At 38.3% G+C, this 17,861-nt stretch overlaps 1 protein-coding gene across 3 annotated transcripts in view; it reads right to left on the bottom strand.

The window, feature by feature from the left end:
* The window catches only part of LOC149847121 (chaperone protein dnaJ 10-like), a 104,966-nt gene that overhangs the window by 12,165 nt on the left and 74,940 nt on the right, over positions 1–17,861 (bottom strand). For all 3 annotated transcript variants that reach the window (XR_016430343.1, XM_089996831.1, XM_089996832.1), the window contains exon 6: positions 13,686–13,844. Coding sequence is in view for 2 of the 3 variants with exons in the window: in XM_089996831.1 (XP_089852957.1) it covers positions 13,686–13,844 (159 nt within the window). In the remaining variant the exon portion in view is untranslated. The remainder of the gene's footprint in view (positions 1–13,685; positions 13,845–17,861) is intronic.

The following is a 17,861-nucleotide window of genomic DNA, read 5'->3' as shown; positions in this document are numbered from 1 at the left end:
TTAAATTAATATGGCTGAACAGTGTCTAGTTGGATTTATTGGCTTCTTGCGTAACTCAACATGCTATGCTATACTTAGTACGATAATTGGCTGAACCGATAGTTATTGTACATGCTGTATTTTAGTGAACTGTAATGTTAAATGATACTTAAATTAATATGGCTGAACAGTGTCTAGTTGGATTTATTGGTTTCTTGCGTAACTCAACATGCTATGCTATACTTAATTATTCAAAAAAAAAATATATACATTGTAATGATTGGGTGATCTAGTACCTTGAATTTCCTGTGTTGTATAACTGAGATAGGCAAAATAGGATTACAGACTCTATTAATTTCAGCCTGCATTGTGATGCACATCAATAGGTTATGGTTTGGCATATTGGCTATAGACACTGCATATGTTAGTTTCAACAATTGTAAATACTTCAAGATCTTTAGGAGATGCCTACTTCCCTTTTTACATGTTGTAAATAGTATGCATAGAAATCTTACGTTCCTATTAAGGAACTATCAATAGTGGGTTTGTGAATGTGCCAATTATCATTTTAGTAAATTTTATCACCATTGATCCTTATAAAGGGCCGAGCTAATTTAATGACGATTCCAGTCAAAGAGAGTTGTAACCACTCTTTTAGTTTAAGAAAACCATGGTAGTGATTGATGAATAAGAGTAAATTTTCATTTATGTGTGGTTGTATGGTTTAAGGCTGGCATGTGACTCACCAAGCCTGGTACTTGAAGGCTTTACCTTGGCACTCAAGTTAAAAAGGGTTAATAACCACATAAATTTTAACATTCGTGCTTGATTGGTTTAGAGGCACCAGAGCACTTTGGGTGGGTTATACAATAAATATGACAAAGGATTGTGACGGTTTCATACCCGGGTAAATAAACTAAGGATGGGAATTCTATTGCCGTGGTAGCAGAAGGAAGTTGGGGAAATGCCCTGTACTTCGGGAAATAAATTTAAATAAAAAGAGTAACCCACTCAGTTTCAGGCTTACCTTGGAGAGGGTAGGTGGTACAAAACTCTGGGGGCATGTGTTTAGTTTCGAACGTAAAGCGACTCGTTGGTCCCAGTCCTCAGAGTTGGGGGACCCAGACTACCAATATATCCTAGGTGGTAGCTCTTTTGTTCTTCTGCAGAAGTTAAGGATGCATCCTGTTTTGGTTCTAGCCTTTGGGAGTTTCTCTCGGTCACTGACCGCTCCCTTGGGATTTCAGTCTCAGTTAGAATGTTCGGACTAATAAAATACCCTTGAATAATATACCCCCGAACGTTTTCTTCTGAGATGGTTGCCTTGGCCCGTGTGTAACCGCGGGATAAGAAAAGATAAACATCAATTAGAACAGTTAGGCATCACTGTGATGGAATCATTAAAGAAACATTTGCATACTCTTTCAGCATGCTTTATTTTCGGTGCTTACGATGAAACGACATCCTAAACTGTGTATATATTAGTTAATTGAATTCATATTATGGATGTTATATAGATGTGATTCATGTTAGTGTAAGTTCTGTTACAGAATGTGCTTTAATTGCTTAATACCTTACTTGCTTAATTGTTGTAGTTGCATAAAATGCTTTTCGTGCTTAATTATAATTGTTGCATAATCTACTCCTCTACTTAGATATATGTTTGATATTGTTGTTGCATCGACTTCTTTATGTGTTTATGTATAGACTGGAAATCATACACAACACCCACATCACACACCTGACACGTGATCTACTTGCAAGAATAATTACAGTTTTCCTACTTAGACGTGGTAGTCTAATTCCTATAACTTCTATCATTTTCAGGCACAGAGTAGCTCTATGAGCGAAGCGGGATGAGGCGCTGACTAAGACTTGATCTATTTGTTCCCTGGCGATCCTACTTTCTTTCAGATTGGGAATTTTAGTTTGAGATTAATAATGTGAAAACTCTGATGTTGGATTCTATTATTATTGAAATAAAAAAATAAATGGTATGGTTTGATTTTACCTTCCTGTATCGTTCTGAAATGCTTAACCCTGGAATCATTTGTTGTTTCCGTTTTAAAAAAAAAAATCCTCAAAAATCTGAGTTTAAATTTCGGGGCGTTACATGCCCACTTTTGACGACCTCCAAGCGAAACTTCTCCAGCATGAGATGGTTATGAAGCAAAGGGCAGAAGGAAATGAATCAACTCGTCCTCATTCAGTTTTGGCCATGGACACTTCTGTAGGTTTTGGACGATGGAATGGAGGGCATCAAGGAGGCAGAGGCCGCGGACGTTTTGGGCAGGGAGGACGTGGTATCTTGCCTACACCTAATATTTCAGGGGGTTTTAACACAGGGAATCAGAGGAGAGTGCCCACTTGTTTCTTATATAACAAAAGAGGACATGTGAAAGCTGATTGTTGGTTCAACCTACAGAATAGAGGGAAAATAAACAAAATTGAAAATAAATCCGCTACTGCTGTGGACACAAAAGGGCCATCCACAGATGTGCAACAACTTTTGTTATCAGCATTGTCACAGATGACGATCAAGCAAAATGAACAAGGCGAATGGTATGTTGATTCAGGTGCCGCCACGCATGTTACAGGTAATGCGGGTAAGTTATCTCACTTATTGCCTTATTTTGAAAAAGGTAGTATAGTTACGGGAGATGGAACTTATCACTCCATTAGTCATACTGGCAATGCACATATCCCTATGTCAAAGTCCTCACTTCACTTGTCAAATGTCCTTGCTCCTAATATTAAAAAGAACATTGTTTCTGTAGCTAAACTTGTTGACGATATGAATTCTTCTGTCGAATTTACTTCCTCTTCTGTTTATGTTAAGGATCTACGAACGAAGGAGACGTTCGCTAAGGGGGAGCGACAAGGAAACATGCACGTCTTCAAGGAGATTCCTTCAGTGTCTTCGTGTTCAGTCTCAGTTCTCCAGTTGAAGTCGTCCAAGCATTCTTCAGTGTCTTCGCCTTCAGAGTCTTTGTTTTTTCCTTCATTGGCAGTTTTTAATTCATTTCATTGTAATAAGCCAGATATTTGGCATAGTCGTTTGGGACATTATAATCGAGGTTTCTTTGAAAACCTTGTATCTGATGGTCTCCTTCCAGAGTCTAGTTTATGTTCATTTTCTGATAATAATAATAAATGTTCCTCATGCGAACTCTGCAAAAGTCATGTTCTTCCTTTTCATATTATAAATAAAAGAGCTTCAAAGCCTTTTGAGATTATTTGTTCTGATGTTTGGGGACCCGCACCTATTCCTTCTCTTTCTGATAGTCGTTACTATATTATCCTTATTGATTCCTATTCCCGTTATACTTGGATATATTTCTGGAGCAACCTCTTGGTTATGCCGAGAAGGACCCTACTGCCTGGGTGTGCAAACTAAGGAAATCTCTGTATGGGTTGAAACAGGCATCCCGTTCCTGGTTTGAAAGTTTCTCTATGCAAATTCAGAGTTATGGTTTTAGAAGATGCTCTCTGGATCATTCACTTTTTATTTGCCAAAAGGCAGACATTGTTATACTTCTTCTTATATATGTTGATGACATTGTGATCACTGGGAGTTCAGATAATCATGTGCAAGGCGTGAAGCAGTTTTTAATGAAAACTTTCAAAATGAAAGATTTAGGGGAGTTGAGGTACTTTCTTGGTGTGGAAGTTGACAGACAACAAGACACATTGACACTCATGCAACAAAAATACACTCTTGCCCTTCTGGAAAGAGCCGGGATGACGAATTGCAAACCAGTCAGTACTCCTAGTGTATTACACCAAAGGCTGAGCTCTGAAGATGGTCATCTTTGTGTCAACCCTACAATGTATAGAAGTGTCGTGGGAATGTTACAGTACTTGACCTTTACCAGACCTGATATAGTCTATGCTGTCAATCAGGTATCCCAGTTTATGCATGCTCCAACGGAGGGTCATATGGAAGCTGTGAAGCGCATTCTACGTTATTTAAAAGGAACTATAGGAGACGGACTTGTTTATCGCAAGAACGATAATTTGCATAGAGGACATGAACTCATCACTTATACAGACGCAGATTGGGCAGGGGATCCAGATGAGAGACGATCTGTCTCTGGATATTGTGTATATATTGGACACAATTTAGTGTCCTGGAGCAGCAGAAAACAAAAGGCAGTGGCACGATCGAGTACAGAGGCTGAATACAGATTGATGGCTGCAGGCACGGCAGAAGCCACATGGATTAGACACTTATTGAGTGATCTTGGGGAGACAATTATTCGATCTTTTCTTCTATGTGACAATCAAAGCGCAATAAACATTGCATGTAATCCTATCCAGCATAGCAGAACGAAGCACATTGAGATTGATCAACATTTCATACGGTAGAAAGTCGAGATGAAGGAGATAGAACTACGTCATGTTCGAACAAAAGATCAAGTGGCAGACTTGTTTACCAAGGGGTTAACAGGACGTCAATTTTGGCTATTGAAGAGCAAGTTGTACATGATCCAAAATCACGTACAACTTGAGGAAGGGTGTTAAAATATAGCTTGCGTATGGATATGGATCCAGATCCATACGCATGGTATGTTAATGAAACACATGTTGTTTTACTCTCATTAATGGCATCCTTGTAATATCTCTGATATTACAAGGATAGTTGTATATTTGCTGTTATATATAATATGGTTAGGGCTTGGAGGTCGAGCCGTGTGAGCTGCCCCAGCCATTGTGTTCTCTCTCTCTCTCTCTCTCTCTCTCTCTCTCTCTCTCTCTCTCTCTCTCTCTCGCGCCCTGTTTCCTGTTAACGCTATACCAGATATGAAATCTGATAGTTAGAACCTAACTAAGGTTAGAACCTAACCATCATTTCCAGACCCACCTAACTAAGGTTCTGTCCTATAGCACCCAGTTCGCACCTCCCCTTAACCTGGTTATGTCCTATAGCACCCGGTTCACACCCCTTGACCCGATTCTGCACTTTTGTAACTGGTTCCCTAGTTGACCCATTGACCCCATATCGGTTTCCGACTTTATCTTGTGCATTACTCCTCATATCGGTATAACCTCTCGCGGCTCGACTCCACTCAGCTACACTCGTCAAAGTTTTGTTTTGGAGGAAAATTCTCTCAGGTATATTTGGAAATTTTTCATGTCATTGTTTGAACAAGACCTACGAGGTAGGTCCCTATACCAAACGCTCGTAATTTTCACTGTTAAAGATACATTCTTATTGCGCATGTGCTCGTGTACGATTAGTTGTGTTTCGATAGTCTCGCATGTGTTTTCATTACACATAAACCAATATTATATTCAACATGTATTATAAGCTTTTAACAGATATTACGAGCTTTCAACACCTATTACGAGTTTATGACCTATATTACGAGCTTTCAATATTTATTACGAGCTTCTAACATGTATTTTGGACTTTCAACATGTATTATGAGATTTCAACATGTATTACGAGCTTTCAACATATATTACAACGTATTACGAACTCTCAATATATATTACGAACTCTCAACATATATTACGAGCTTTCAACCTGTATTATGAGCTTTCAATATGTATTATGAGCTTTCAACATGTATTATGAGCTTTCAACGCATATTACGAGCTTCTAACATGTATTACAAACTCTCAACATATATTACGAGCTTTCAAACTTTATTACGAGCTTTTAACTTGTATTATAAGCTTCCAACATGTATTACAAGCTCTCAACCTGTATTACAACCTTTCAACTTGTATTAAGGGCTTTCAACTTGTATTAAGGGCTTTCAACATGTATTACGAGTTTTCAACATATATTACGAGTTGTTGACATGAGTTATGAGCTTTCAATATATATTTACCCGTGTGTCCGATCTTTTATGTATGCCTATGAGCTTTCTGATAATACATATATGAATTACTTTAAATGTGTAGGAATTTTGTATGCTCAAAGTTTAGATGCTTCACATCATGGAATACATATGTTTTGAATTATGTGATAATTATGTTTTTCTATTAAAAGTGTTGCATCATATAATTGATATATGCAATGAATAATTTCGCTTAATAGAGCAATGGGTCACGGCACCCTACTGAGTGTGTTAGCATGTTGAAATGCCATAACATGCATGCATGAAATGATATGGCTCATGTAGGAGCCTAGAGATTAAAAGAACATCGATGGTGCCATTGAGCACATTTGTGTGTATGACATATGAATGATTGATATTGTACTCTAAGTCATCAAGACATGATTGTACAATAAGTGGGGGTTCGATGGGAACCCATGAGGTGCAAATGTGCACCAAGCTATGAAAAGCACATACACATATAATAAATGAGTGGTTATTCACCTTCACAGGCAAGTTGCTCGAATGGGCTAAAGGCATCGGAGCAATACCGAATGGATTGGGTACACACGAGTGGAACAGAATGTAGTGTTACCCTGAAAAGGTACTTGGGTTACTGAACCCTAATATCTGCCTATTGTTTTGAGGCACATGAAATGATTAATCTCGTTAAAAAGACAACCCTTATGGTCATTCAAAGTGAGGCTACCTTGGAGAGGGTAGGTGGTACAAGTGTAACACCCCAAAATCCCGAACTTGTAAATTTTAGGAAAAAATTGAAAAGCCTTGAAATCATTCATTTTTTAGAGTTTTAAAATATCAGTTCAGCGAAAAATGATATTTGAAATAACAAGTCGATGGACCTTGGGCGCATTACGGCGAACCTTCCTTTACGCAACGGATTTATATCTTTGTATAATCATTGAAACAATATAGATTCAAAACGAGCTTTTTAATAATTTAGAGTTCATACAAAAGCAAAATTTCCTTAGGAAACCCTTATACAAAAAGAAGTATTCAGGATTAAAATGCTAGAGAAACAGTGGGATCTTGATATTATCTTGTCATCGTCTATTGTTCTGACCTAATCATCACTTGTACCCATAAAACGAGTTTGATTAATGAAAATCTAGTAGGTGCATAGATATAACAATTCAAAATAAGACTAACACATGGGTTGTTTCTTTTGTGATATACAAGTTAAAATAAGTAAAATGAACATGATAAGCTTGTTTTGATATTAACTGTCCTGAGGGTACACACAGGAGAGAACATAGAAACAACTGAGACTGCCTGGGGGTTTGTTATGCTATGTATTTTGATATCCCGAACAACTAGCTGAGTCTGTTCTTAAGGAGACGGTCAGTGATCGGGAGAGAATTCCCCAGAGGCATTTGTGGCAAGGGATGCATCCAACTTCTGCAGAAGTCCATGGGATCTACCACCTAGGATAATTTTTGTTAGTTTCGTCCCCTAACTCTGATGAATGGGGACATCAAGTCAATTGCTACTCGATGAGTGTAGTTGTTAAGCTATCCATCAGAGTTTTTGTATCATCCCATCCTATATCTTGACGGAACCAAAAAGACGAATAGGTATGTCAAGTTTTATTTTAACTGACGACCCATTGTACATGCTCTGGTCTTTCAAACCAACTCGAGTATCTTGCCTATGAAGACAATTATCACCATTTATGTGATCTTCATTTCATTATTATGTATTTGCACGCTACGAGGTTACCATAAACCTCTCATCCAATCATCGTAGTACTAACATGTCGTGCATGTCTGATAGTACCGCTACGATGAGAGGGATATCGGTTTCTCAGAAAAAAACCCCAACATTCTTTAGAAATCTCAAAGTCCTGTGCTTTATGCCAGGGATATATAAGTTATTTCGGATATCAAAACAAAGGACCGTACGTACCACTTAGGGCTACGCAGTCGAAGCTCTTTCATTACCCAAGATTGAGGGAAAAACTTAGTTGCGAATATGCAAAGGCCAAATATTCATTTTTGCTTTTCGAAACAACAAATATTACAAGCTTTGGAATTTCGCATGTGAAATCCCTTTTTTATTTAAAGACTTGGCGAGTATGCATAAATTTGCATCTTTAAATGCAAGCGTAAGTAAAGTAGGCAGGAGTATGCAAAACTGTGTACCTTACCAAGTTATATATATGTATATATGATATATATATATATATTAAAGCATAAACTTGTGCACGTTACAGTACGGCGGCAATGTAAATGACATAAAGTCAGACTTGATGTGCGAAACTACATATCACGCTAAACAAACTGTGTAAGCAATGCACGATGTACGAAATCTTACATCGGCTAAATAAATTGCGTAAGCATTAGCCTGTGCACGTAACAGTGCGGCGGCAAAGTAAATGACATAAATTTTAAATGAACAAGAATACACAGAATTGCGTCATTGAGTTTAAAAGCATATATATATATATGTTATACGTATAAGTTAGAAATATTTTGGCATTTGTCCTCGTATGCAACTTTCCCCTATCTCGGAGATGGTCGGATTCGCTGACGATTCTGAGCGTAGGTTATCAAGGGCTCTTGCCTTGGTGTACATGCCACGTCTGTTGCGCTAATGGGGTGTGCTAAAAGGTATTTTGTCGTGCTACGAAAGAAACGATGAAATCTTTTTAATTTGTTGAAGTAAGCAACACTTGAGTCGTAAGGGTCGAACCTGAACCTAGTTCAAGCTGACCAGGCTGAGCCGAGCTCATGCCAAGGGTGAACCGAGCTAGGCTCGGTGCTAGTCGGGCTCAACTGTATCCCACCAGCAAAAGGAGGGGATCGAGCTAGGATCGATAATGACCGAGCTCAACTCGGTCGGGCCTTCCCAGCATGGCTGGGCCACTGCCGCAGTAGCCCACGGCTGGGCAGGCCACAACTAAGCCAGGCTCGGTTCCTAGGCAAACGGGGAAACAAAGTGGAAGGGGGTGTGCTCGACAGTCAGGTCGATCCTGGCCTGACCCCTAACCTGGATGGGACCGAGCCTAGGCTCGGTCCTCCAATTGAGAGAACCGGGCTAGGCTCGGTTCAAACCAAGCCCAGCTTGGTATCATGCATCAGCTGCAGCAGGAGGGTCGCCCCTCATGCAAGCGATAAAAAGAGGTGAGAGAGGACAGGAGGGGTGTCGCCCCTGCATGCTGACAAAGGGAAGAGGGAGTGCAGGATGGGTGTCACCCCTGCCTGCTAACAAGGAAGAGGAGGGGGCAGGAGGTGTGTTGCCCCTGCCTGCCTTGGTTAACAGGGAGATAGGAGAGAAGAAGGTAGGAGGGGTGGCGCCCCTCCTCTGCCTCGATTTACAGAGAGACAAGAGAGGAGCAGGGAGGGACGACACCCCTCCTCTACTGGGTTAACAAGGAGGCGAGAGAGAAGAGCAGTGAGGGGTGGTGCCCCTCCTCTACTGGGTTAACAGGGAGGCAAGAGAGAAGAGCAGTGAGGGGCGGTGCCCCTCCTCTGCTGGGTTAACAGGAAGGCGAGAGAGAAGAGCAGTGAGGGGCGGTGCCCCTCGGCAAGAGAGAAGAGCAGGGTAGCGTACCTCGGGGGAGGGGGGGTTGGTCCCGACAAACTACCAACGAGCGAGAGGAGTCGAGGAGGAAGACGGGAAGTCGAGAGATGGGAGAGTGCAGGGAGGGGGTTTCCTCTTTTCATAAAGAGAATCCCCCTCCCTTGCGGGGGTTTAAATAGCCCACGCAGTGGGTGGGCTGGGAACCGGATCTGGGTTGGATCCAACCTGGATCTGATATATATATATATATATATATATATATATATATATATATATATATATATATATATATATATATATAACAAAAAACTCAGATCTTACAACAAGCCTCGAGTGATTTTGATATGTTTTTTTGAGCAAGGCGTCCCAGTGGTCTCCATTCACTCGTAGGTTTATCCCCAACTACTGCAGTAGTCTGAGATGCATGGATATTGAGTGGGAGTGACCTTTGGAGAATTCTCTCTCGATTACAAACCGTTTTCCTTAGAATTTGTTCAGCTAGTCATTCGAGATAATTAAAAATACATGACATAATAAACCTCTGAATAGTCTCAACTGATACGACGATAAGTGGCTCTACGAGTACTTGCAGACAGAATAAATATCGAAACAAAGACCTTTTGAATCACACACTTTAAGATGAAAATATGCCCCGATAATACAATGCTTAGTGGACATTTGCATTATATTAAATGCATGAGTGGTCATATGTATTATATGCTTGAGTGGACATTTGTATTATACTAAATACATGAGTGGTCACTGAATGTTTGAGTGGACATTCGTATTATGCTGAATATATGAGTAGAAACTTGCAATAATAGTTGCGCAACTCAATAGTAGAGCTTAGGGTTGCGGAACCTTTCAGGTGATGAGTTAGTCCGCTAAAGAATAATGTTATGCATAAGATAAAAATATGGATGATAATGCAATCAGTTAAATATGTTCTTTTCTATATTTATCAGCATTATTATTGTGAAGCATGCACTTTTCTGTAGAATAAATCTATGTGAAACTGTGAATAAACCGTGACATCTGAGTTGCATAGATAGATATAAATTGTGGCACTTGAATATATTTTTAATATCTTGAGTTACTTGGAATTAGTATATACCTACTAGATTGTCACAAGTCTGGCCCTTTTTATGGGCAGGTTATTGCAGGTAAAGACTACGACGCAAAGCAGAAGCGAGATGTTAAGGCGTTGTCGACCGAGCCAATCATTTTTCTTTCTCAGGCATCGAATTTAGACACATGACATTGTATTGGTTTTGTAATATTTTAAATGATACACCATTTTTTTTAATAAAAGTATTTTATTTGTGTCATGTTATCCTCTTTTGAATTCAGAATAATCATTTTTGTGTGCAACGTAACCCATTGAGGTTTTGAACCCCTGTTTGAAAATGTTTTCGTTAATGATTTCAATAAAGAAAGAAAAGTTTTAAATTTTCATGTAAAATTCACAAGGGTTAAAAATCTCGAGGCATTATAAATTCTCTCGTGCAAATTTAAATGCACCATTGAGTAAAATCACGAGTAATTGGTTATTCTGGGCATTTGCATATAGACTTTAAAATAATGGGTAAAATATTAATTTTGAGTCACTTCAGAAGATTCAATTGGCATACCCAAATGCCAATTGGTGAATATTTTATGATTTTAACCACTTATGAATTCAGATTGATTCCTTAAAAACATCCACTTGTGATAGTATAATCATCTATAGGCATGAGACAAAATCTTGAACTTAATGCGGATGGGACATACTTTACCAACTATTGAAGGATGTGGATGTTAACCTGTGTCCAATCTATGACAAGAGAACAAGGAACAAAACTTGGGGAACCACCATAACTCATGGCAGTACGCACTTGATTTACATCATTCGAATATCCAAAAACAAAACCTAACCTTTTGATCTTGTTAAGCATTTTCTACCTATTATTTTCACGTGTGAAAGTTGACCCCAACATGATATTTTAGGCCATTTTCAAAGAATTTCTTCCTGAATTACAGCTATTGATTTTTCATCATCTTAAAAGTTGAACCATGAGACACTAGATGTGATAAACCTCTTATCATTGTAAATAAACCATGTTCAACACACATACACAGTTAAATCTAACATTTGATGTCTAGATCCAAGCAAATAATTATGAACAAATATATATTGATCGGATTATAAAATGGATAAAACATGAGTTTGAAACGTAGATGCCCATTACCTAGGAGTACCTATTACTAGTATGGTTACAAGGTGGGAACGACTTGAAGTAGATCTTGGTAGAAGTACCCATGTTACATAACTGTTAACATAGTTTACAAAAAAAATATAAAATCAATAGCCATGTCACATAAACTCTTTTAAGAGCCCATTGCACCCACGTTGATACAATGAAGGTGCAAGCACCTGGTGCAACAGGAAGCGGGTACCACTGCATTGGGTGTGGTCAATCGCACCCAAAATCAAATGCATTCGAAAGTAGACTCGGTCAATGCTGATCAAGTCTAGTCCCATATATTTTTTAAAGTTAAGGGTAAAAATGAAAGGGTTTATCGAGAGAGGGGGAAGGAGTTAGAGCACAATTTTAATTCCTTACCCCCAACCTTGAGCTTGTTTCTCTCCACTGCACCTCCTCCTTGAAGTCTCCACCACCACTGGCCGACATCCACCTCTCTCTCTCTCTCTCTCTCTCTCTCTCTCTCTCTCTCTCTCTCTCTCTCTCTGCAGATGCAGTGTCCCCATAAAAACATCTTGCCAAGGATATTTTTTAGAGATGCAGTACTTCCCCTCATTTACTTAATTACAAACTGGCATTAGCTTACCAATTTCAGTTCTTAAGATTATTTTCATACCCACTTTCATTGGTCTGCTATGTCTTATAGGTATGAGGGATGGTACAGGGCACAACATGGGCACAAAGAGTAAAATACAGAAAGTTCCAAAAAGATGGAAAATGGGTATGAAACTATGAATACACCACCACATGCACAAATGAACAATTATGCTACATTTTACAAGATGCTCTACTTACGTACAGGAGATTAAGATCTCCATGTGCATTAAAAAAATGTAAGCACGTCTCCAACTGACACAACCACCGTTGACTCATATTCTCACTCCTTTTCTAAATTCCAAGTGCCAATTTCGTAAATCATCACATAAAACAAAAAACACATGCAAAATGGTGGCTCACTTTTGCTTGCCTTAAGTATATTCCATTATTCCCCACACAAACCCAAGGCCTATATCCCCAAAACATGGAACTCTCAAACCATGGAACATGCCACCAACAAAACATGCTATGTCCTACATATACCAATCAGTGTAGCATGATTACACACCAAGGTCAAGAGTCGACAAGTGTACAGTGTTTCCTATAGACGACAAAGAAGGCATCAGATAGGTGCCACCATTCCGCCTTAGTTATATTGCAGATTAATGATGGGATCTAAAATGGCTTAAGTTTTAAACCTAGATGACCTAAGAGTGCCTAGCACTGGTATGGATACAACACCAATACAGGGTGTTGGGAGAAGTGCCTGTTACATAGCTAGTCTAATTGCAGAACACTGCAGTCTTAAACTTTCACTCTAAACATGAAAAGTGGCCTTGGCAATCCAGATGGGATAGTTGCAACAATCTTCTGTTTGAACTACCTCTGAAGTCTGAACTACCTAACTTAATATAAGAAATCACTAGAATAATCCCAATAACACTCTCATGGCATTTAAACCCAATCATTCTAATAGACATTTAGTTTATACCAAGGTTGCCAGACTAGGAAGCGGAAGCGGGAAACGATAGGAAGCGAGAAGCGATGCATTTTAAAATGTATAGGAAGTGAGAAGCGAGGAATAAAAAAAAGCAATATAAGAATTGAATGGGAATCGAAATAGAATACAAATAAAAACTATAATAAAAGTAACTATTCTTAAATTTCATGATTTTTTTAGTGTAAGAATTAAATTTTAAAAAAAATCTAAAACTGATGACTGCCAATTTAGCGAAAGCACATGGAAGTGAGTGAGAAGCATGAGAGGAAACACATAAAATACATGAAAAGTAGAGTGAGAGAACATATCGGAAGAATAGAAGAAGCGTGTGGAAAATATAGGAGAAGCGTGGGAGAATCTAGATTCTCATCAAGTTTCGGAAGCGAGGAGTATTATGCTTCTAAAGCGAGTTTCCTGGAAGCGAGTTTCCTGGAAGCGGGTTTCCCACCTATCTAAGAAGCTTCCGGTAACTCTGGTTTATACATATATAGAACCAACACCAAGCATTAACAAAGAGCAAAATGCTGCATAAAATTTGGTCAAAATCTGCCATACCACTTGCTGCTGTGACTTGTGACTTCAAAAAGTGACCTTTGTTCCTAAACCATTCGGCCAAAAATGGAACACCAAGATAAATTGCTTTCTTGCCTAGCTCTTTTGCTGCTTGCCTTACATAAATGTAGCCAATTGTATGCAATATCTCAACACCAAAAGCTGCAAAGGTCAATTAAAACAAATTATGTCATAAGCAATAACATAGAAAAGAATAGGTTCAATATCCAACATTAAATAAGTTGCTTAATAAGGTTACCACTTAAGTAAAAATGAAAGTTCATTTCAGAATAACATATTTGCTGCAAAGTAAATTAAAACAGATGTGATAACATAGAAAAGAATAAGTTCAGTATTCAACGTTAAACAAGTACTTAATAAGGTAACTCAAAAACAAAATGAAAATTCATTTTAAACATAACATATTACTGCAAAATAAAACATGAAAAACATCCAACATGAGAGTAGGAACCGGAAATGCTATAAGACTCGGGGAAGCGGGCCTCCCCAAAACACGGCGCTTCCGAATGCACGGGGAAGCGACCCTTTTAAATGGGAAGCTCGCTTCCCCAATAATGGGAAGTGTGGGAAGCGAGCTTCCCATTATTGTGAAGTGAATTTCCTTTTTTTGGGGACTTGGACCATTTTAGCCTTTAATAAAAAAAACTACCCAAAAAATAAAAGAAACTCTGTTTTTTAAGGGTAAACTAGTCATTTTTAAATTTTCGTGAAATATGAAAAACCAAAACGAGTAGAGTTTGGGGTTTTCGATTCCCAAACCCTACCCTCTCTCGTTCTAGAGTCCTAGACCTCCGACGACCTCCATGGGTGTCCTCAAGTACGCTTTTTCTCTCCCTCTCTCTGACTCTCTCTTTCTCTCTACAGATCTCTCCGCCTGTCACTCTCTCTTGCTCTAACTCTCTGCCCCCCTTTTTTGGGAGAATTGGACCGTTTTAGCCTTTAATAAAAAAAATACTCAAAAAATAAAAGAAACTATTTTTTAAGGGTAAAGTAGTCATTTTTCAATTTTTGTGAAATATGAAAAACTAAAATGAGTAGGGTTTGGGGTTTTCAATTCTCAAACCCTACCCTCTCTCGTTCTAGAGTCCTAGACCTCTGACGACCTCCATGGGTGTCCTCTCTTACTCGCTCTCTCTCTCTGATTCTCCCTTTTCCTCTCTCTCTCTCTCTCTCTCTCTCTCTCTCTCTCTCTCTCTCTCTCTCTCTCTCTCTCTCTCTGATTCTCCCTTTTCGTCTCTCTCTCGCTCTCTTGCTCATACTCTCTCTCCGTCTCTCGCTCTTTGTGTCGCTCTCGCCCACTCTCTCTCTCACTGACTCTCTCTCTTTGTTTGTCTCTCTCTCTCCCCCTCTCTCTCTCTTTGTCTCTTTGGGCTACTCTTTGTTGTTTACACGGCAAATTAACAAAACAAATTATGAATTTTTCACACATGCTAACCTAGGATGAAATGTGATAGTGACACCATGCTAGGAAACATTGGATTAGGGAATTGCGCCATTTGATTTTCATTTTATTTTAGCTTGTGCTTTGTTGAACTTGCTGGAGCCTTGAGATTATTAGCATTTTGATTTTCAGTGAGGCCTAAAGCAGTGAGATTTGAATTTTAGGTTAAATTACTTGGATTAAAGCTGTAAGATTTGAATTTTAGTAGTTGTAAAAGTGGTGTGATAATGTTTTTATTATTTTAGTAGTTTTTAAATTCTTGTTGTATGGATTATGGAATATGTAATATGAATTATGATTTTCTCTTGATGTATAAATTATTAAATGTATGCAATAGGATGCATTTGCTAAATTGTTGCACTTACATATATGATTCAATTTTGAGATTAATAGATCAGCTTTAATGTTATCTACTCATGTTTTATTTTGTCAATGATAACATAAATTTTATATTTTGGTAAAATTAGGAAAAATATAACTACATTTTCGCTTCTTGTTCGATTCCTATTCGTTTCTCACTCAAATCCTAGGTCGCTTCCCTCTTCGTTTTCCCTTCGATTCCGATTTGATTCCTATGTCGCTTCCAGTTCGCTTCTTTTCTCACTTCCGAGATGATTCTCGGTTTGCTTTCCAGACATTCCGTGCTTCCACTTCCCGCTTCTTGAATCGCTTCCTCGGCTGGAAACTCTCATAGGAAACCCAAAGATGCATATATCAACCAAAACTTCAAGTACCAAATCTATATTCACAGCTCCTCTACTACCACTGCTAGCCTTCATAAAGTTAAATTTGGTAAATATACTTCTTCCACGTATTCAAAAGCCAGGCTCATTTGACAAATTGTATGGTGCATCCACCAACTCAGTAATCTCATTGTCAGAAAGGATGCATCCAAAGAGTTAGCAACGATCTGCTAAGCATTTTTATTTTCCTAATACAAAAAAACTCAACTCCCATCAGTTCTTGCAACATATACAGTCAGTGAAGTGAAAAGCCATTTGATCCTTGCTACAGAAGATAACTTTTATTCTAATAGTCACTGCCATATTTCCAACATGTACAGTAAATAGCTCATGCATTTTATAAAATAAGCCTTTTCCAAATCAAGCTTCCCTAAAGGAAAAGAAAGGTGTCACTGTTCAATACCCCAAATCAATGGACACATGAACCAAAGATACAGTAAAGAGAACGGAATGTCCTTGAGTAATGCAATGAGACAAGATGTAACAAGACATGATAGTGTTAATCTTCAGCTAACCCTTTAAGTACCATCTTTTATAAACCACCAATCTATCAAATTGATCTAAATAAAGTTGCAAAGAACAGTACAAGTAACAAAATCAAATTGAAAGGAAACATCAGGGATTGACAAAAACACTGAGCTAATGAAAGCAAAGATAAACAGGAAAAAGAAGCAATCATGAAAACAAATGAGTAGAAGCAATCAGGCACAGATAATGAAAGCAATCAGAGCATGGAGTTCAAATAATAGATGGCAGAGAGAAGTACTACATCTTAGTGTCCCTGGAACTCACACAATACCTTACAGTTACTTTTCAAAGAGATTAGCTGTTGAGAATTTTCGTTACTTTTAGACTAACAAGATATTTGAAGTTGTAACACTGCTGTCTTGATATATTCAGACATTTTCTCAACATTTATCTGGAATCTTTCTCTTTTCAAACTAAGTTCAAATACTTTCATATTCTTTTCTTTTCTTAATTTTGCCAATGATATTTCTGTAAAACACCTGACAGGAGTCATCTCTCCCAAGAAATTCCCCAAAATGATAAATATCTTGGAAGAATATCATTAATACACCCATTATATTGTGAAAATGTCTTCAAAGAGACTGTGCACAAAGGCACTAGATTCTCAATATGAAAAGTGTGCACAAAGACACAAGAGAATACAAATGCACAAAGGCATAAAAATAAATAGAATCTTTATTGAATAAGTGAGAGAGCTTTACAAAAGCTTAAGAATTACAAAGGGGTGAGACCCCTATTTATATACCATAGAACCCTTGGAGGGGCTCCACATATAGACGTTGGAGCCTCTCCAACAGTCAAACGGGCCCAACGTTTATATGATGTGGGCCCCTCAATGGCAAAAGACAAAAATCAAAAAAGAAAAAATAAGAAAAAAAATACAAAAGAGAAAAAGAAAAAGAGCAAAAAGAATATGCGAAAAAAATGAAAAAGACTAGTTTGCCCTTATAGGGTATTATAAAAATATATATCTACATATCCCCCCTCAAACTTATGGTGTAATGACCAAAAGTTTGCCAAGAAGAAAATTGAATCTATGAGAACAGAGTGCCTTAGTAAAGAAGTCAGTCAGTTGATATTCTGATGTTACATAAGGTAGATCAATGACTTTCTTCAGATATTCTTCTATAACATGGTGGCAGTCCATCTCGATATGCTTCATGCATTCATGAAATGTGTGATTCTTGGTAATATATATTACACTCTTGTTGTCACAACAGAGCTTTGTAGGTCCTTAAACACGAATGCCCATATCTTTCAGCAACCGCCGAATCCAAACAATTTCTATGGTTGAAGTTGTCTTATCTCGGTATTCAGCCTCAATAGATGACAAAGACACCTTCTATTGTTTCTTGCATTTCCAAAAAATTAACGATTCACCTAAGAAGACACAAAAACCAGTGGTGGAGTGACGGTTATTTGAATCACCTCCCCAATCAGAGTCAG

This window comes from Nuphar pumila, chromosome 2, assembly GCF_984573655.1.
Source record: "Nuphar pumila chromosome 2, dmNupPumi1.hap1.1, whole genome shotgun sequence".
In the NCBI taxonomy this organism is placed as follows: Eukaryota; Viridiplantae; Streptophyta; class Magnoliopsida; order Nymphaeales; family Nymphaeaceae; genus Nuphar; species Nuphar pumila.
The sequence above is the reverse complement of the archived record's forward strand: the minus strand, read 5'-3'. Positions and strand labels throughout refer to the sequence as shown.